This window comes from Pleuronectes platessa, chromosome 10, assembly GCF_947347685.1.
Source record: "Pleuronectes platessa chromosome 10, fPlePla1.1, whole genome shotgun sequence".
In the NCBI taxonomy this organism is placed as follows: domain Eukaryota; kingdom Metazoa; phylum Chordata; class Actinopteri; order Pleuronectiformes; family Pleuronectidae; genus Pleuronectes; species Pleuronectes platessa.
The window spans coordinates 12,174,600-12,195,643 of NC_070635.1; the positions used below are offsets into that span (position 1 = coordinate 12,174,600).

The 21,044-nt window shown below is 41.9% G+C and overlaps 2 protein-coding genes across 5 annotated transcripts; one reads left to right on the forward strand and one right to left on the reverse strand.

Annotated features, from left to right (window-relative positions):
• Positions 1-432: 432 nt before the first annotated feature.
• stx17 (syntaxin 17) lies at positions 433-9,913 on the forward strand. Of its 4 annotated transcripts, none has more exons than XM_053432632.1 (7): positions 433-619; positions 1,785-1,975; positions 2,075-2,140; positions 4,218-4,529; positions 4,760-4,810; positions 6,531-6,617; positions 8,802-9,913. In XM_053432632.1, the coding sequence occupies exons 1-7, from the start codon at positions 601-603 to the stop codon at positions 9,042-9,044; spliced, it is 969 nt and encodes a 322-aa protein (XP_053288607.1). In that variant the 5' UTR covers positions 433-600; the 3' UTR covers positions 9,045-9,913. The 4 variants fall into 4 exon arrangements, with proteins under 4 accessions (XP_053288607.1, XP_053288608.1, XP_053288610.1 ...); XM_053432633.1 differs by having other exon boundaries at positions 433-615; XM_053432635.1 differs by lacking the exon at positions 1,785-1,975 and having other exon boundaries at positions 433-615.
• Positions 9,914-10,489: 576 nt separating this feature from the next.
• On the reverse strand, positions 10,490-21,033 carry erp44 (endoplasmic reticulum protein 44). Its single transcript, XM_053432631.1, has 11 exons — positions 20,858-21,033; positions 18,170-18,242; positions 17,235-17,274; positions 16,767-16,882; positions 15,796-15,980; positions 15,598-15,713; positions 15,340-15,514; positions 15,016-15,127; positions 14,757-14,898; positions 12,722-12,824; positions 10,490-12,628 (listed from the first exon to the last, which is right to left on the reverse strand). The coding sequence occupies exons 1-11, from the start codon at positions 20,915-20,917 to the stop codon at positions 12,518-12,520; spliced, it is 1,233 nt and encodes a 410-aa protein (XP_053288606.1). The 5' UTR covers positions 20,918-21,033; the 3' UTR covers positions 10,490-12,517.
• Positions 21,034-21,044: the final 11 nt, after the last annotated feature.

Consider the following 21,044-nt stretch of genomic DNA (forward strand, 5'->3'; position numbering starts at 1 on the left):
GCAACTCCTATTTGATTTTCATACCACGTCTCATAACAGTGACATTTAGATTTAACATTTAGTCTAAATATTCCGTTAGAACCAACAAAGTGTATGTGTGTTGTAGCATAAAGTACTCATGTTATTTAAATACTACTACTTATAATGATAATAGTAATAATAATAATAATAATAAAAAGGAATTTTCCAGAATGTGATGATTCCATTTTTGTGATTGCTGTTTTCTCTTTTTGTTTGTTGCACCTTTATAGCACAAAACATTCAAATACGATCGGTACTAAAAAATAAACGCATCATGTCTCCATAGAATTCTTTCTTTGTGTAATAATATCTTTTCACCTGAGATACTAACACAGGAGTTATTAGTTTTCATCCCACCACGGGACCCTGTGAGGAGGAACACTTTGTCACGCGGGTGCTGGTGGAGGTCGGAAACCTTTCGCTGATGCACGGGGAAGAGAGTTGTTTACAAACAAGTAATTGTCAGAAAGGAAAAGTGAAAGCTTCGCTGAAACTTGCGGGTTTAGCTCAACGTTAGTTTTTTCATCGTCATGGAGACTCACAGCAGATTGTATTCTGTAATATGAAACACTTCGCTGGATGATATTTCCTCCGGTAAGTGTCGCCGTGTGTCCTTTAAGTTTCCTTTAGCCTTCCTTCCCTTAGCATCACACTGGTGTCTGGAGCTAATACAACTTATGTTTATTAACTTTATATTTCCCCCTTGAAGCATGTTGACAAACACCCTCACATGTTTTCTGGTGTTTGTCTGTCATCCTCCTGTGAACCACTTTCAGGGAATCTCTGTAGTATTATGTTTATATTGTTAACAGCTAATATTAACCATTAGTGATTGAGCAACTTAGCATGTGGATCACTGGAGTCTTATAAACATCCACATGGTGCTGTGTTATATGGGATTGCAGCTACATGCTATGACTATTTATTATTTCCTTAATTGATGAATCTATTCTTAAATTTCCAATCACCTGCTTCATGGTTTGAAGGAAAGAGTGAAGGAGTCAGGGCTGGGTGACTGGGCTGAAAATGACATGAAGACAAAAATATTTCACATCAGTCGATATTGCTACAATAAATGTCGCATTATTGTGACTTTACAGGTTACAGACAGATTTTTGCTCCTGATTGAAGGTTGTGGTTTTAAACTCTTCATGAGAGGAGAATAGGAGACACTTGATAAACAGTTAAACGTTTTACAAATCTGAGGTTGATCAATGATGGGTTATACTTCCTTACTGTGCCTACACAATGTAAATATTCATTTATAATCAACATACTGGACTTTTGTTATATTGCTTGCGATATTTTCATTTAACAATTTTCCATGTGAACCTTAACAAATAAAAACCCAAAGGTACTTCATTTGAAATTAAATGGAATATATATATTTATATGCAGCTAATTCAGTCACATTTGAGAAGCTGGAAACAGGACAAATGTGTCATTTTTGCTAAATTAATTGATGATCGATATATATTTAAAAAAAGATTATTCAAATAAATGACTGAATTCCCTCTTGACTGAAAATAAAACTGATTGACCGAGTGATCGTTTCACTGTAGATACTTTTCAACTACAAGTAATACCTCCAACACTCTTTTCACTGAGAGCAAGCTGGCGAGGAAAACATTTTAATCATCTTGTGGTGGTGCCAATTTCAGATGAGTGGGCAGACTTGCATGTGTCACAGAGTTTATTTTTCTGATTTATGTATTTTATTAACATACTCTGATGGCTTTCCCTGTGTCTGTGGGGGCCGATAGATAAAGCTGAGCAGGTTCAGTGTCTGAAGTTGCACAGAGGTGTTGGCTGTGGGCAGTCTGCAGGACACATGGCAGATGAAAGCAACAAGCTGACACTGAGGCGCCTGGAGGCACCGATCCACAAGTTCATTAAAGTGGCTCTGCCCACGGACCTGGAGAGGCTGCAGAAACACCACAATAACATACTGAAGGTGACGGCGGAAATCTGGCTGGAAACATGATCTCACGTCCACACTCGTACTTCCGGTCAACAGATGGACAACTCATACTTTTCTCCTTCATTTCCACAGTACCAACACAGCCAGCAATGGGACCGCCTTCATCAGGAGCACATCAACGCCAGCAGAACTGTTCAGGTATCACAAGAGACACTGTTTAAAAGCACCAGTGACATATGGCAAATGGTGACTGGCCTGTCAATACTTTACACTTAAAAACCATGAAGCTGTATTATATTTTTCCAGTTTCCTGATAACAATAAATTTTTCATTCAGTCTTCCAGCCTCTCTGTCATCACGGAGGCATTAACTACATTTTTCCAGTCTTACTCCTGCAGATGTGTGAATGTGAGGATTGTTCAGAAGATGATGTGATTCACCACCTCTCGAAATTGCATGACCTTGCCACAGCAGAGCGTGTTTGTGGCCGAGGTTTTCACATTTTCAAATTGAAAGTGACGACCAGTAGTGGCAGGACGTGAAGTGCTGTCTTTGTCCAGTCAAATATAGACAGAGTTCCTTGTGAGTGAAGGAGATGAGTGTCAGTCGTCTGTTTGACTGTTGAAGCCGACACCTTTCTCAAACAAATGCATTTTGAACTGTGTTGAAACACAATGAGAAGGTGTCTGGGACAGCCATCGGTTATTACCTCACCAGGTCACATGATGAAAAACGTTATGATCTCCATTGAGATCTGGTTAAATTTAATACATAAATTTGATTAAATCTATACACTTTGATTTGCTCAGTAAAAGTAATAAGTAAACATACCATAAAACAGGGAAACATTGAAATTAGAAATAATATAAAAGCAAAACACAGGTATAAAAGAGACTAAGGTATACAAAAATGGGCTGCCACAAGGGGGACACCACACCGGATAAGTCATCAAAGACTTAATTAAAGTTCTGCATAGAAATTCCATCTTCTGAAAAAAATCAGGATGAGAAAAGCCAAACCTTGAACACACCAACTCTTGTGTGTGTGTGTGTGTGTGTGTGTGTGTGTGTGTGTGTGTGTGTGTGTGTGTGTGTGTGTGTGTGTGTGTGTGTGTGTGTGTGTGTGTGTGTGTGTGTGTGTGTGTGTGTGTGTGTGTGTGTGTAAGTGCTTGTTTACTTGTTCACATGGTGAGTGTGAAATGCCTTGAGGGATGTTGTTGCCTGGAAGCCACCGTGTCTCTGAAGGTGAACTAAGTCCGAGCAGACACACACCTATCCTCTCACCATTCCCCACAAATCCCAGGGACATACGCAGAGTGCTTTCTCATGTCTGCACAGTGTTAATACAGAGGCGGGGGTAGTCTGCCCTGCTTTCCATGGGTACTGTATATACTGTAAGTGTGTGCTTATGTCCCAGAGATAGACACAGTAGCGAAAAGGTGGCTGAGTATGTTCAAGTTTAGACTGCCTTTTCTTTCCTTCTTGCTTTCCTTTCATTTGTCCTCTGCCGCTCCTTGTACAGAAACAGGCTGCAGTCTCTCTCCTCACCGATGATTGACATGTACTCTCACTAGCCTAGCACCAAGCTAGCCCCCCAGAGGAAGGCACAGGCAGACTCAGTGCCCCCACCTTTGCCACAGCAGCCACAGCAGACACTGTGAGACAGCGGCGCAGAGTCAATACTGTTGTATCATGAATATCTGCTATTGAGTATGTGGTGGGTTGTCTATCCGTCCGTCTGTGCGTTCAAGCCACTTACGGTCACGGTTAATTTGCAGGCTGACAGGTGCCTGACCCGACCGTCTCGGTGCTAATCAGTGTGTTTTTCAGTCTCATGCACGTGAGGACAAGTGTATGCATGTATGTTTATTCATGCTGCGTAATTAGCCGAATGTGTTATCGGCAGCAGGTTGACCCCCTGAGCCCGGGTCGTCCTGCGGCCTGGAGGGCTGATGGCTGGGATGTAATCCTCCTGTCACCCTCAGGGCACGGCGGGATGAGGGGGCTTGCTTTCTCCAGCCTCACATCTGAACCTTATTAAGCCGCCGCCAATGCACACACAGACAGACAAACCAAGCAAAATGACCATGAATGATTCGTTTTAGGTGAATTTAGAAGAAGTAATGCATTTCATTGCTTTCTAGAAGTTTTCAGGTTTCCGTAATATATGTAGCAGGTAACATCAAGTTAATTCCAGTTGTTTTGCTTTACAATATTGTGCTGTACGTCTTTTTATTTGTTTTATCTACATAATGTATCTAACTGTGGCCCTGCAGCAGCTGAGAGCAAACATCAGGGAGATGGAGAAGCTGTGTTCTCGGGTTCGTGTCGAAGACGCTCATGCTCTGGAAGCGCTCGTGAAGCCAGTCAGGGACAGAGCATCAGCCGCCGCATACGACTTCTTGCTTCTGCACTCTAACCCCGTGCCCCAGCCGGCTCCACCTCCATCACCTGCGTCTGCCAGCAGGTTCCACCATGACAACCATGTGGGCATGGAGTCGATGTCTGGCGGCAGTCAAATACAGCTGCAACTTCCAGAGATTCCTGCAGATCAGAGTGCGGCTGAGTCCTGGGACAACCTGGAGGAGGTATTGCATGTGTGGAACTCGATTCTGTGCAGAAAATAAACCAGGCCTAACATAGGGCTCATTTTTGGTCATGTGTCCTATAAGCTGTGGCAGAGTAACCATGTGAACAACAGGACCAGGACCCTGAAACTAAATGGAATTTGTCTGCAGTATTGACTTTGACTGCAGCTGTACATTTTTGTGATGAGCATCATTATATTGAAATAAATCTAATATTTTTTCCCTCTCAGGATCTGAAGGAGCTGAGTGGTTTGGTGACAGAGTTCAGTCTTCTTGTCCATGTGAGTATGAACTCTTAACTCTGCCCTACATCTCAACGTTGTATGCATTTCTCCATCTACATGTGTGCACAGCTACGCCTGTGAACAAAAACAACGTGAAGGAGTGAGTTTGTCTATAGCGTTTCCAGGAAGTAGTGCGTATTTGACCTTGTGTGCGTGTGTTGCCTGGTAAGGCTCCTCCGAGAGAAGGTTACACGGATCAGCCTGGGACTGCCGCTGGGGCCTCGGAGGCCCCTCATCGAAAGCAAGAGGAGAAGCGGGGGAGAAGACAGGGGAGACAGAGAGTGGGAGGATTTGGGTGAGGACAGCAGGTTGTCCACAGGGAGCAAGGAGAGAAACAAGGGACGCATCGGAGCAGGTGGAGAACAGACGGTCCAGATTATCACTCTATCCTCAGGGATGGAGGGAGAGAAGCAAGAAGGCTTGGTGAAGTAGAGATTATCAGCAAAAAGAGAGATAGAGAAGATGTACTTATGTTAGAAAAAACAGACAGAGGCATGGGGAGGTAAGAAAGAGCATAGACATGTTGTTGTGTTGTCTCTAGGGTGAAAGACGCCGTTAGGGGAGTAATATTCCAGCGCTCAGCCACAGTGGAAACACTGAGTGTGTTTGAGTGTGTGGTTGTGTCTGTACATGCGTCATGTGAGTGGATGTTCCGGTGCTTGTCTGCGTGCTTGTGTGTTTTTCTTTGTGTCGTCTGGGGCTGTCAATTAACTCAAGGATTATTTCAGCTTCAGATTTTTACCAAATAGACAAATTAAGGAATTTGAGAGTTTATACTTGTTTTGCTTAGATGGTCGACCGGAGACAGCAGTAGAGTAATCAAAACGTGACCACACTACAGAAAAAAATATTAATTTTAATTATAATTATGTAGCTATTGTGATAAAATAATGGTTTTTGCGATTTTTCTTGATCATTTTTGTTTTCGTTATTACAGTTTGGTTGCATTTTATGCCTCTATGAGTAAAAAATTGTGTAGAAATAAGAGGAATTGAGAGGGAGAGACGTTGCAATAATACCAGATTTGGCGGTTCCAACTCTGGCTGTAGGAATTTATTAGTACTGCACTACTTTCAAAGGATTATTGAGAAAACAATCTGTAGAATAGTAAATAAAGAAAATAGTATCAGCCCTATTAACATTTAATCCTGAACAGTATGGCTCATGCTTGTCGGATCTAACAAGAGTTAATCCAAGTCATTAGAATCTAAACTGTCTCAGTGAGAAAATATTTATTTACCTGGAAATGTAAGAGAAGAGGTAAAATGGACAGAGCTGAGTGAGGAGGTGAGAGAGGAAGAAGCTGTTTTGAAGAAAGGTGAGGAAGAGGAGGAGGAGAAAAGTGTCCTGGTTGTTGTTTGGTCACTGTGTCTATCTGGGCCTCACATGGAGAGAGACAGCTGCCACTCTGAATATTTCATGAGATCTACACAATCAAACACACACACACACACACACACACACCATATAGCCCTACCCCCAGTATAATCTCCATTGAATATACCTTCAGCCTCCACACACACACTCACACACACACACCCTTCCCATGTTATCTTGTGCCATGGAGCAGAATCTGGACACTAAAGAATACGTACTAGTGCACAACAGGTGGTCACTCATTCACACGAGCAAATGCGTGCGTGCGTGTGTGTGTGTGTTTTGTTTGTGTGTATATATGTTTATATGTGTTTGTGAGTGTCTAACTCCTTTGCATCAGTCCCAGCAGGAGACGATTGACAGCATAGAGGACAACGTCAACACAGCCGCTGCCAACGTGGTGGAGGGGACCAAGAGCCTGGGGAAGGTGTGTATATGCGTTTGTGTGATTGTGCGATTGTGTGTGTGGTGTTTGGAAGATAGGGAGATCGATGGCACTTTGCCTCCCAGCCATTCCACGGCGTTTGTCCCTATTGATCCGTTCGAATACGGAGGAAAGCTGCAATTAAGGAAATAGAGAGAAGAGAGGGATAGAGCAGAGGGGAGGGCAGGAAGAGTGATAGAGAGGTAGGATGAGAGGTTGACAAGCGTGGGTCTGTGTGTTAGTGTGTGCGCAGCATTAAAGAGAGGTTTGAATGACTGTTTAATAGTTTTTCAGGAGCAGCATTCAGGCGGCAATGTCAATTCGATACACTCTTAACACTGAGTGTAACTCAGAAGGACACATCAGTGCCCTTCACACATATTACACACTTGAAATGATGAACTTTTTGTCCGTATTACCCAGAATGAATCACTTGTTTTTCTCAAACCACAGTCACACATACACACACACACACACATACACACACACACACACACACACACACACACACACACACAGACACACACACACACACAGCATTGAAAGCAACGCTCTCTAACTAACTTCCAATATTTAGTTTGTGAAATGAAAGGAAAGAAATCTTCACTCTCTCAGATGAAATATTTCATATTGATTTTTGTTTCACTCACACTTTGAGGAACATAATGTAGGTGTGAAGTATTAAGACACTAATTTTAGAGAGGGTGAGGACATGAAGGTGTGATTCTCTGTGTGCTGAAACGTCTGTATATGCAGTCCTCCACCAGAGCATACAAATACGGTTTCTCCTGTCTCCTGGAGCAAGACGCTAAAGTCCAAATTGCTTTCAGGCAAGGGCATGGAGGGGAGAATTAAAGTCAATTCATTTCACTTACTTTGATAGTGATATAATGGCTAGAACACCACAAACCATATTCTGATCTTTTGTCTTGAGGTGGCAGCAGGAGTCCCAGATGATTATATTAATAGAGTGGCACTATATGGACTTCTCTTAGTGACTCAAGCTGCACTAAATTACACATCCTCATAGATATCAGTCCTTTTTAATGTGCTTGATTATTTCCATCAAGATGTATGAAATACACGGTGGGAAATCAGTGAAAATGTCAACAAAATGCCCAACCTCGCAATATTAATTAATGTGGGCAAAAAGTGGATCCACCCCTTTGTTCAGATTCAGACCTAAACTGGTTCTTTCCTGGCCCATGTCCCACCATTCCACCCAGTCTCAAGAAATCCAGTTCAGTATATTTTGCGTTCTCCTGCTTAAAGATAAATGCCATTGAAAACATAACTTCCTTTGCAAAGGTAAAAAATCTAGTTGGATAAAACCAACAGTATCTGCATGGCTATAATACTAAATACTGATAGGAGCACGGGCCTTCAGGCAATTTGAACTTTTGTATAATATAATGATTACTTCATATAAAAATATATAATTAAAACAAACCACATGGTGACACAAACAAAGGTTGACCTCTGTAAGTTTAGCAGCAGATGTAGTGGGCTGCACATTAGAGGAGAGGGCTGCGGAGAGATAACACAGATGAGAGGGAAGTCGGATGTTTGAAAGCTTGTAATCTGTCATCAGGTCAAACAGCAATACACACACATACGTACGCACACACACACACACACACGTTCAGTCACACAACACCCACATTTCCTGCCGTCTTCCACAACCTGTACCCAGTGTCCTTTTAACTCGGCTTGGATGAAATTAAAAAATGTCCTCAACTGCCACAGGGGTTGGGTCAACCTGGCTTTTGAACTAGATTAATTTAATGGTGAAGTGTTAATCAAGTGTGTGTGTCTGTGTGTGTGTCTGTGTGTGTGTGAGGACGGTCAGAGAATCAGTCATTAATTGCCATCAGCAAAGAGCACCTTCCACTGTGATGATAACGGCTGTAATAACACACCGGCCACATCTCTCTGATTTCCCCCGAAATGCAGATAATGAAAATGCTTTGATGCTGCTGTGGAAGAGTCGGTTTACATTTACACATGCAGCCTCGTCTTCTTCTCTTCCTTCATTCCCTTGCACCATGTGTGATCATGAAAGGATCGACACGTCCAAACTCTATCTCACTCCGTCTTCAAGCCACAAAGTACTAATACCTCCAAAGCGCATGTGTGTGTGTGTACGTGTGTGTCATATTAAAGTGTCTCTGCCTCCCGTCTCTCCAGGCGGTGGGCTACAAGATGGCGTTGCTGCCAGTTGCCGGGGCGCTGCTGGGCGGTGCGCTAGGAGGACCACTGGGGCTGCTGGTGGGGCTTAAAGCTGCTGGGGTGGCTGCTGCTGTGGGAGGTTCTCTGGGGTTCGCGGGGGGCAGCCTGGTCCAGAAACACCGCAGAGGCCGAGTTGATATACAGATGAAGCAACTGATGCCGCCACAACCGGAGGAAGCAGAGTCCAGCAAAGACAAATGATGGGGCTTGTCCTCTGTCCTCAGCTGCTGGTTAATCACTGTGGTTTCCCATGTTGCCCGAACAATTAGAAGGAGAAGCCAAACTCAAAGAGATTTCTGGTACCAAGCACCGCCAGGAATCAATGACACATATACAGCCTTGTTGAAGATCTGGATACTTTTATGTTTGTGTGGAATAGTGTTTCTACTTTTATACACACAACGGAATATTTTTTTTAATTCTGATCACAGCATAGCAGTGATTTATAATTCAGATGTGAGTTAGGCCAGTCTGACATAGCCTGACTCATTTAAATACATTTAACTGACACATATATTCTTTCACACGCTGGTTAGGGAGACACCTGTTTTCACCAGGGTTTGTCAGTTTACCTAGAATCATGACTCAATCAGCTTTTCAGGCACAGTCACACATAAACGAATGAGAAGCAAATATCGGGGGTCAAAGTTCACCAACACTCCACGAGGAGCCACACTGCAATTCGCCCCAGGAATCGAATGCTTCATTCTGGCTCGCACGGATTGGAAGTGAGAGGGAGGTGAAGGTTCGCCACTGAAACATTTGTGTGACCGGGTCCTTGTGCAGGAAATAACCATGTGTACAGCTCTACTACTGAGACTATATAATACTAATGTGTAAAGACAATGTTTTTTGACTGACATCTCTGTGGTGCTGCATTTATTCATTCATGTAAATTTAAAGCTGCACTGCTTCAGAGTTTATATCAGTTATTCTCCATTTACACACAGACCTGTTGTTTTTGCACAAAAGGCACCTAAGGGCCACAGTCCAGTTCAGTGACTCTAAGAACCGGCCGTGTATTGATTTCACCTCTGACGGTTTTCTGCCAAATAAAACCTTTCCTTTCACCACTGATGTCTTTATTCATAGGTTCCAACAAGTTCAACTTTAAACCATTTGTCATGTAAGATGGATATGAAGGAACATCTGAGTCCCAGAATTTTTCTCATATGATTGAAGATAAGTTGAAGTAGCGAATAGAGAATTACCTTTAAATCACAAACTACAGGCAGAGGCGAATGCAGTAAAATCCTACCAGGGTGTTTGTAGACTCAGTTATCAGTTGCATGTTGGTTTTTGTAGTTTTGTTACAGCGAACTTATATCCTCATCATTGAGAAATAAACCTCAACACAGTGAGACAAAACATTGATAAATTAACTAATTTAAAGTACGACAGAAGTTGTGTTAAATAAGCGTTAACATAAATAAGTAATACCTCAATGTAGTTGAGATGTAGTACGTAATATTTCAGATGTATAAAATTAGTAACCTAAAATTTTAATGATTTGATTAAAAAAAATTTAATTAATGAATTTAGAATTTTGTAAGACCCCAGCAGAAACACTATGGTTCAGAAAAAAGAACAAACGACAGCAGTAAAGTTCAGACAAACCCACAAACGACGCATCAGACAACACAACATCCTGTAAAATGATTTTTTAATTTACTTTACTCCCCTCTGAGATGACTGGTTTGGAAATGGCATCACACTACCCCCTGTTGACCTCCTGTATGTGGGCTGATATGTCACTATGCAGGCATCTGCTGGCCTCTGGAAGGGCAGGACGCACACTGCAAACTAAGAAGATGGGTCCCCCCCACACTCGTGATCTGGCTTCACTTCATTCAGTGGATCTCAGGGATCTAGACTTTGCACCAAAAAAATCCCCAAATACATCAGGGAGATAAAAGCCAGTTTTGAGAGGACTTGTATTAAAGTCTGAATGAAATTTCCACCGTTCACTGAATGATCTCTCCCCCCCAGTTGTCTCGAGACTTTTTTTTAAACACTAGGAGGGACACAGTCTTTCCTCCCCCAGCAGGACACATTTGACAACAGGTAATAGCAAAAAAAAAATAGCCATTTCATAAATGTACTATCATGTTAAAGTACAGTTCAAAAACATGTTTTTCCTCTACTTTGATTCCCAGGAACACAACTCAGAGGTGTCATGGCAAACATGGTGCCTATGAAAATGACCCGTTCCCCTTTGACCTGTTCATATTTTACTGTTTTAAAGCTGTGAAGTTATTGAGACTTTTAGACACAGAAGATCATTTCCAATTCAAATGGGATTTCTACAAATCAGTATCAGGGTTTAGAGACTGACGACTCACCACATTTCTTGTTGGATTCATATCCTTAAAGACAATTCTTTAAACAGGCACATTTGGCATCAATTTTTGCCGCGAGGTTATGTGGATAAATCTGTAAAACTACATCTCCTCCACCTTCCTTTGCTCAGTGAAATTAGAGCGTGAACATTTAATTATCCATGTAGGCAAATTCTGAATTGGACTTTAAAGTCTGGAAACAGATTTATCCTTGTCGTCATTTCTGTTAATTCATGATTAAGATAAATAAATTAACGTAATCAAAGGTTTTCCTTTATTGTTTCTGTTAGTTGCTTCAATTTGACGCTTTCTACCAAAACCAGCCATCCAGGGCTGGCAGCAGAGACGCCTCCATACAGCATGATGCTGCCACCAGCAGGCTTCATGGTGGGGATGGTGTCTTTTTGGTCATGTGCAGTGTGAGAACAGTGGTTTTTAAGTTTTCTCTGTTGATTGGTGACAAAAATAAAAAAGGTCAGAGGGGTGAATATTTTCTACAGGCACTGTAAGAGACATCATTATCTATTACCATTAGTACCAGGGATAGCAGGGGTGCATCTCAATAGGCTGGAGTAGCTCTGTCTCTTTATCTTCTGTTTCAAGTCAGGATTTGAAATTGCTTTAACCCTAATTTTTCTAAATATGTTTTCTATTCCTTCAGAGCTCCGCGGTTGTGTGGAGAAGATATGGAGATACAGCTTCTTCAAACAGGCATATAGTTAGAACTTGTGCTATACAAATCAATCCGACAAGAGTTGGTCATATTGAGACGCAGCCATGAGGTCAGTGAGACTAACTAAGCGTCTCCTATCAGACAAGCTGGACTGGACTACCCACAGATAAGAACCGTACAACTGGAGTGAGGGAGCTCATCCGTTTCCTACAAAAAGCAGGGTGATGAAAATCAAAATAAAATAAAGAAAACTCTGCATTTAATTTAGACCAACAATGAGACTCCCATGTAGCAAAAACATATTTACAAGCTCCAAAAAAATAAAAGTAAAAACACTTCTCTTGATGTCCTAATGCTCCCGACCCCCTGCCCACACACACTTCTTCTTCTTCTTTACCCCCCCCACTTCCTTTTAATCCAAAATAAAAATTGTATGTGAAAGAGTTATGAAAATATAGGTTATTCCAACATGGTTGTGTCATGGACTGTGCTCCTCGCCGTCTCCCTCTTCATCCTCCTCTTCTTCTTCTTCTTCATCTCTCACTCTTCAGTAAGGGTGTTGGGTGTTGCTGTTCTGTCCCGCTGGCCTGTCCCAACCCGAACCCCCTCCCAGACCCCGGGGCGTGGCATTGAGTCACAGGATCACTGAAGGACCGTACAGGTCACAGCTCGTCGCGGTCCCGATTGAGGATGGTGTAACGATTCTCGCTGGGCGCTAGCTTTTGGAATGAGCTCTCTGGAGGGCTGCTGGCCGCTTCTTCTACCGTTTCCTCCTGAAGAGAAAAGTCAAATTCAAAACCATCCAACTTCACATGACAAAGAAAACCCAACTGTCAGTGACTGTCCAGTGTGTGCTGCTGTCTAACCTGTCCAGGTGTGATGTCTGTGGGGTCAGGACCATGGTGGAACTCTCGGTGAAGCTTTCCGGAGTGAAGGTCTAACACAAACTGTTTCAACTTGCCAGGGATACTGCGAAAAAACACACAAATGTACAAATTGGACATCATGCAAGACATTTTTTACATCTCTCAAATGAGTGTACAAACCAGCTGGATTCTTCAAACTGTCTTCACTGGAAAACCCATTTGTAATTCGCTCATTTCAGCCACCTTCTCATCTATGTGCAAATTTGTGAGATTTAATCCTGAAAAGCAGAAATTGCTTAATTAAATATTTCGACATATGAGCTTCATGTGCTGATGCTGGAAATCCGCAGATGAAAGAGAGAGAAAGAGAGCCAGTCGTTCTTGTATCTGGTTTTCTAGCGCCACGGAGAAACCCCGTTAAAATGTAGCTTCTTATTCACACATCAGTTGTGTTGAAGCTGCAGTAGAAGACACTGGTCCTGTCAGGAGCTTGGGATCGAATCCCCAAACCAGCAATTAATGGACAACCTGCTCTGCGCCGTGAGATCACCTTCCCCGACAAGCTAAATACCAAAATGTCTTTCTGAAGCAAAGTGGTATGGGAGGCGGTCGTGGGGATGTGACAGTCCGGGAGAAAGGCAACAGCAAATCAAACCATAGGTTAGGTTACACTGTCAGGGGTTTTAATGGAGGACGTATCCCTGGACGGTGACCTGCATTAAAGACCCTTAGGCAGCTGTTGGAGAAATATAAAAGCTATGCTAAAATGTGCCAATTAAAATGGTTTTCTTGAAATAAATTAGCAGGCAGGAATGACGCTTGATGACTTTGCATTAGGGTTTGTTTAAGTTGCATGTTTGAAATATCATACATACATTAAGATGTAGGAATCATTCAGAGAAAGACATTATCCTGAATCCTGAGGGTTTTTCGTCTGCATGTGCAGGACTCATACGCCAGACCACTCGTTTGCACTACGGGAAATTCAATGTGCTACTTTAAAGCAAATCTCTTTGTTAGAGAGAATCTGAGGGTCAGACAAAGAAATTCCTGCACACCAAGTCCAACAATAAAGACAGACCTGCTTGAACTACAGAGCAACCACTAATATGAGACAAAGCAGCTTGTGGCAGTGGAGGACACGAGTCCCTGCGGACGTGTCATGAAGCCACATTAATCCATATCAGCGTTGTCCTGTGAGGAGCGCTTATTAACGACAGGTCATGAGCTGTTGTCATATCACACAGACGGAGCTGGTCCCCAGTTGCAGCTAACCCTGTGTGTCAGGACAACATGAAGACACACACACACAGACATATATATAACATACACTGCGCTAATGTAATTACAAGCTGTGCGCCACATGCAGTGGTGATGTGATGCAATTAGGTTGTGGAGGCTGGTCAGTCCTCGGGGCTTCTGTCTATCTGATCAGACTCTGATTGGGGACGGGGGGAGGCGGAGTGGTGGAAGGGGGGGCAGAATAAATACGATTAAATTAGATTAGTTTAGCACTTATTGCACGTGCCAAATCATGTCACATTAGCACTGGTGTCCTGGCCCATTCATAAAGGAGGGATTTTAGGAGGTGTGACATTTCTCTGATGCTCAGTGCGCGATGGACTGTGTCGGATGTGGTCCTGTGTGTGTGGGGGTGTGTGTGTGTAATGAAATTCACTTTATTTTAGGAGATCCTGTCATGAATAATTTCACAATGATATCATTTAGCTTATCAGCATCAGGCAATAACAGTTCAAAAATGTCCAAAAGGGCCGAACACATCACACCCATTTGACATGTGGATGATTCATGTGTTAATTACAGCTGCATCTGTGGTGAGTTGTCATTTAAATTTGGGCATTTTCCACTTGTATTAAAAAGTTACCAACTTCTAATTGCTAAGGTTTGGAAGAGGGACATATGTTGGTATAACATGTGAAACATTTCTTTGTGAGATGTGTCAATGCAGTCATTCATAGGCTTTGCACACATGCAGCCACACAATTATGTAAACCAAGTGAAAGGTGGTACTTACGCGAGGTCTTTGTAGTCGGGAAAGACATACATGTGTCTGAACGAGTCTATAGCGATGACGGGACAGTCGGCTGGAGTTTTCTGGATGTGGAGCAGAGGATGGCGGAACTTTTCACAGTCTGCATGAAGGAAGTTTATAGACCCTGAGGAGGAGAGAGAGAGAGAATACTGTTAATGTCATGAAAACCACTTCTTCACCCAAGGCTTCTGACGCCAAGCTATCACAAGCCGGACAGGTATTTCATTTCACAACCACACACCTTTCTCGCTGATGAGCTGGCGAGCCACTTCGTGTTGGAATTTCTCTAAGCTCTCTCCGTCTTCTCTAATGTGGAACAGGATGAGGAAAGGGATCCCTTCCTCAGTCAGCTCCTGGAAAACACACAAACACAAAGGGTCAAACATAAATGTGAGTCTATGTGGCTTATCAGATGGACTATCCACAGACTCCCAAGATTCCAGGCTGTTTTACATTGTAAATATCCATTTAAATCTACAATGCACTCATGCATAAAAATATCAGGTTAAAATATAGAAAATCTTAATACGAAAATTTATTTTTTACACAAAAGCAGAAAACAAACCTCTCCATTTTCGAAGGTGATCTCTCTGACCAGGGGCACACACTTGTCTTGGGCCCAGGCGTAGGTCAGGTCAAAGTTGGCGAGTGAGCCGAGGTAGATCATGTCAGGGACGTTCTCGCCCACGGGTTTGTAGATGATGTTGTCTCCACTGAAACGCTCGGGCTCGGAGACAGAGCTGGAAGTCAAAGTGGTTAAGAATAGTTTAAAATCAACTGTTATAAACAGAACATCAATGACTAGTATATATAACTGACTCACTCAAAGGCAGCCGAGAACGTGCAGTCGTCTCGAAGGATGTTGGAAACTTTTTCATATGCGTGGTAGCTTTCCGAGTCCTTTTTTTCAAAGTAACCAATGATGTTCCTCTTTGACCTCTGTTCAACAGGAAAGATGAGGTGTTAAGAAAATAACTGATTCACTTGAATGTTCGTTTTTTTATTACCTATCGCCACTTACGTCCAGAGTGTTAACCTCCTCCATCGAGTGCAGTTCTTTAACGGGGTCGACCTGCTGTTGGCGTATGAAGTCAGCTATGGCCGACACTGACCTCTGACCCCTGTACTCCCTCTTCATCATCATCCCATTGCGGAACAACTTCAACGTCGGATACTTGGAGATGCGGTACCGCTGGGCAATTTCCGCTACACACAGGAGGCAGAGGGGAAGTTAAGTAAAGAAGGACAAATCAATTGATGAAGAGGAGGAAATGGAGTGAAAAAACGTGGGGGTGGGTGGATGAGGAGCGGCGCAGCGACAGAGACGGCAGTTAAACCTCAGTCTGAAAACACTAGCTTCAGTCAGCTCGGAGCTCTGATCTCCCACATGAAAGAGTAAATATTCTCCCCCACCAAGAGTAAATATTCTCTCTGCACACAGTGAATGAACGTGTGTGTGTGTGTGTGTGTGTGTGGCAGGTGTCAATCTCCCTGTGGGGTGCCTCTAAGCCTCCAGTCTTCACAGGAACCAGCAGTTTTGTCATTAGTCTTCAAACAGTTTGCAGGTCATCAATAATTCTCTTTAATTTGCTTTATCTCAAAAGGCTGAGGCTGACGGTTTATGTGCCTGTGCTTTGGTGTGCTGGGCATCTACGTGTACATATGTGTATCAAATATAGCGACAGATTGTGTGTGTGTGTGTTTTTTGTTTCCTGAATATACACTGTGAGGGTGTTGTAGCCGTTTAGGGCAGTAAATCCCCATAAATAACAAACACAATTAGGAAACATATACTTACAATTCTAACAACTTGTATAATAGACTCATTATTTATATGAGCTGGTAAATAAATCCAAATAAATTTTCCAGATTCAGCTTCAACATTACTAATAATACTTTGACTTGTCTCTTCATATTTTCAGGTTTTATGTTAAAAAGGGTGGTACTTTTCTTGACACATTAACAAAATACACATAAAAGTGTTAAACTCACAGTGCTGGTCACAGTCGACGCGAGCAAACACCACCTGCGTGGCCTCAGGGAACTCCTCCCGCACCGTGTTCGATGCCTCCTCAAAAATTGGGTGGAGCATCTGACTGAATCTGCACCTGCAGGTTGGTTGAGGGAGAAACGTGTTGTGAGGTCAAAAGGCGTTCTATAACTTGTGAGTACATTAAGTAAATTTGTTTCCCTCATCTAGACGGGATCTTGCAGAGTTTGATTAAGCAGCTTAAATGTATTTCTACTTGAAACTAGATATAGACAATTTACCTCCTGATTAATTTCAACTCAGAAAACAGACACTACATAAAACCCATTAAAAAAAGTTCCCCTGCAAAAGACACTAGCATCATCATATTAATGGCACTAAGTGTAATTCATAGGAAATGTTGGCTTCATGAGTAAAACTGCCATAATGTGCAAAAGTCAGTGAGGTGGGGAGAGAAGCAACACACTTACCAGTCTGCATAAAAATTCACTAATGCCACCGCAGCATTATCTGAAAGAAAATGCACAGAAACCGGAAATAAATACATGACTCTATTCTTCATTAAATTCACTCAATATATATTTTGCTGTCAAAATAAATGAATTAGACTAATTCATCTTAAATGGCTCAATTTTCTATTTATGAAGGTAATAAAACAAAATAGCAGAAAAAGAGCCTTTAAGCAACATGAATTTATGACCATTGACTCATGGCTAAATAAATATATCCATCATACCACAGATTGGTGGAATGCCAGACAAAACGATAGTAAGTCTTCAACCATGTGGTGTTGTGCTTCAAAAGGTTTTCTTTCTAGATCATCCGACATTTAATAACTATGATGAATATTAAATGAAATTTGTAAAAGGACTGGTTAGACTATGAGAAGGCAGCAATAGGTGTGGTCAGTATGAACACATGTGTGATGGCAGGAATACAGGAAAAAAGTGATTTGCTTTTCCACCTCATGGTTATAAAAAAACATCTGCTTTCCACAACAACAACTCATTTTACATTACAGGTCAAGATCTTCCTAAGATGCTAAGTTTCACTGAAGTCTAATGGGCGACATGTAAACAGTCTGATGAACTGGACTGAAAACATAAAATCCTCCCAAAGTAACAAAGAAGATGAGAAATAATGAACCTCTCTCTGCGGCATAAAATAATAGACAACCAAGACCTGGTAAGAAAGAGTTGGGGAACTAGATTATTTGCTCTTTTTGAGAAAGAAAAAAAAAGGAAGGAAGTACAAAGATAAGCTAACCAGCTGCGGGGCTGTGAGTTAACATGGTGGTGGTATCTTCTCATCTATATCTTAGCAAGAAAAAAAAAAAAACACATATTCTCAAAATGGGGAAATACTCTTGTAAGACACTTCTGAGAAGTAACGTCTGCCGTCTTACTTAAGACATCATCAATGTTGCCCGAGTCCAGACTGGTGATTTCTGCTGCACCAGGGGTAGAGAGGCCCATCACCTGCAGACACACAGGAAAAAATAACCCATCAGCAATTGAAACAGAAATATGCTGCTTACCATAAGAAGGCGGCGGACACAGAGATAACACAGAGTGAACAAACACGTTTGTCAGCATACTGCTAATTGGCATTCGTACAGACTGAGGTGAGCACCAGTATTCAAATTGAAGTATCCACAAAAGAACTGAATACTAGGGTATCATTTTCTTTAATTCTGCCTATTTTTAACACATGTAATGTATTTGCCTTTTTATAATTTACATCAAGTCAAATAATGTGATCATTACACACTTCGATAGGAGCAATTTAATTTTTTTTATACATTCTCTTTTAGTCAGACAGTTTCTTTTACACATTACCTGTTAAACACATGGGATAGGGCATTTATTCAATATTTGCATTCATTATCTCTGAGAAATATGTATTTATCTTGATGAAAAAATATCCAGCATGTATTAAGGATTGAGTCGGTGCAATTTGGTGCATATCCACATCAAAAAACCGAAGTCTAGTGAATTTAAACGTGGTTTCATACAGAGACTGAAAATGTTTGTACTCTACTGATGCTATTTTAGTTCTTTCGTTTTTCATTCACCCTCTCGGGCATCCACACTGGAGCAAACAAAGATAAAGTTGTAATTATGGGGATTTCTGAACTCCAGCTCTGGTTACAGTACTGTATAAAAGAGTCTTGTATGAAGAGATTGGCCCAGAGAGAAGTCAAGGCCAAACCAGATATTCACTGGTGGGTCAAATGAGGAGAAAGAGCACAGAAGCGGGCGCAGCTGACTGCCAACTGAAAACACAGAGACCAAAATAAACAAGGAAACTGTAGCCTGAATTAACTCTTTAATCAAAGAGCCTATCTGCCAGATAACCTCATCGAAGCTGTGACAAATACAAATATCTTATATGGATTTAGTGACAGAAACCAATGGCACAGCCAGAGCTGGTGCTGCTCCACGCTTTTCTGAATAACTTAAATAAGTGAGTGAACTTCTGCTCACACTGAGGTCTGCTAATATATTGTATAATGTAAAATAATTTGATAAAGTTTGATCACATATTAAGCAAATTTGAGAATGTTGTGGATACAGGTGTTAATACAGTAGCACTGAATGTCAATGGGGACACTTCAAATAAAAGAAAGATTCATCTCTGTAGGCCACAGGCGTTTGGAATGTGAAATATCTAGAAAGGTTAATATTTTTGACATATGTCACATCCACTTACAATCAATACAAAATGTTACGTTTATTATTCAATGACAAAGCAGCAAAGCTAGTACCTAGTATCAAACTTTGGTTGGAATTTGAATTAGGAGCTTTAATTTAAAATTATCATTTTTCACGCAGGTTTAAAAATATAAAATTTCAAAACATTTGACATTCCTATAATAACTTCTTGTCAGCATTATGTTTATATTCATTTCATGAAAATTGGACTTTCACTTCCAACTAAAGCATGAAATTCATGATTTTTTGTTACCAATTAATCTCTAAATTGTATGCTCAAATAAAAGTTACTTGTTCGTTCTTTAAAACTAATTAGAAAATGGTGAAAGAATCACAACTCCTAAAAAGACCAGTGTGACATATTGAAAAGTCGTGTTTTGTCAGATCAACAGTACAAAATTGGAGTAGAGAATTGGAGAAGGATTGGAGAAGCTGAAACAAGCGAATTTTGTCATTTTATTATAGTGACTCCACCCAATTGATCAACAAAATAAAGATGGTAAATATTCTCTCTAGATCAACCAATTGTTGCAGCCTTATAGATATAGTTTCCTGTCTCCCTTAAAAAGTTACAAAGTCTCAACACAAAAAGCAGAACAAAAAGCAGAACAAAAAGCCTGTTCCTCACGCACTCTCAGTCTGGTATAAAATGCCCCAGCTGTTAAACCTGTCACGATTCTTCTCTGAACCTCTGATACAAGTTTTGAAGTTTTTCTTGCAGGCCCAAACTGCGCCCTGTCTAGTTCCGGGTTGTCAGCCAATGAGAATGAGCCACAACAGAGGACTTCACCAACCGGCGAGCATCATTCAGAAACACGCTAAGAGTCCAATAATAACGGTGTGCATCTCTGCAACATCAAATAAAAAGGCTTGGTGAATACTGCAGGGGCCATTCAGGAAATAAAAAGGTTTTTGATTAACCGTGCTAGCAGATAGCGCCCATCTTCCCACTGATACTGTGTGATAGCATCCGATGCTAACTGGCTGCATTACCCCCAAACAAACTTGGTGCAACTTCTACTCGTGTGTTTAAAGTTGGAGAACATACATTGTGTTCTGTGAGAGACGTGACGTTGTATAAGATGGATTACGGCTAAATAAAACCCCAGCTAACGTTATTCAACACTACCGGCTAAGTCGACACTGCACCTGGATAACTCGATTAGCCATAGGGGGGCAACTGTGGGTGGAACCCGGTGCAAAGGGCCCTTCGGTGAACCTGGTGAATACCTTCGGCCCCAGGAGAGAGTGGAATTGTCACCTTCAACACTTTATTAGCCACGTCTCATGCCACCACAGGCTCATCGCTTAGCTAGTGGCTAGCCGACGCTAGCTTAAAGCGGCTAGCCGTGGTAGTGCGTTACAGACCGCAGACTTACCAGCAGAATGACCGTGAAGCAGCGGGTGTCCAGAGATGGAGATGGGGCGAACAGTTTCATCGTACAGTGGAGGTTATCCCGGAGGTGCTGCTCTGGAGTTGTCCCTGTTCTGTCTCGACGCCGCTGTCCTCACCGCAGCAGGAAACCGACGGCGAACCGAACTCACGGTGACCACGGAAGCGGGAGC

Excerpts from the sequence above, each read along its gene's own strand:
- erp44 (XM_053432631.1), bottom strand. The coding sequence starts at position 20,917 with ATGAAACTGTTCGCCCCATCTCCATCTCTGGACACCCGCTGCTTCACG. Across the intron at positions 17,275-18,169 it reads CAACATTGATGATGTCTTAA|ATAATGCTGCGGTGGCATTA; the intron begins GTAAGACGGCAG and ends ATTTTCTTTCAG. Across the intron at positions 12,825-14,756 it reads CCCGACTACAAAGACCTCGC|TATCCCTGGCAAGTTGAAAC; the intron begins GTAAGTACCACC and ends GTTTTTTCGCAG.
- stx17 (XM_053432632.1), top strand. Across the intron at positions 2,141-4,217 it reads ACGCCAGCAGAACTGTTCAG|CAGCTGAGAGCAAACATCAG; the intron begins GTATCACAAGAG and ends GTGGCCCTGCAG. Across the intron at positions 4,530-4,759 it reads CCTGGGACAACCTGGAGGAG|GATCTGAAGGAGCTGAGTGG; the intron begins GTATTGCATGTG and ends TTTCCCTCTCAG.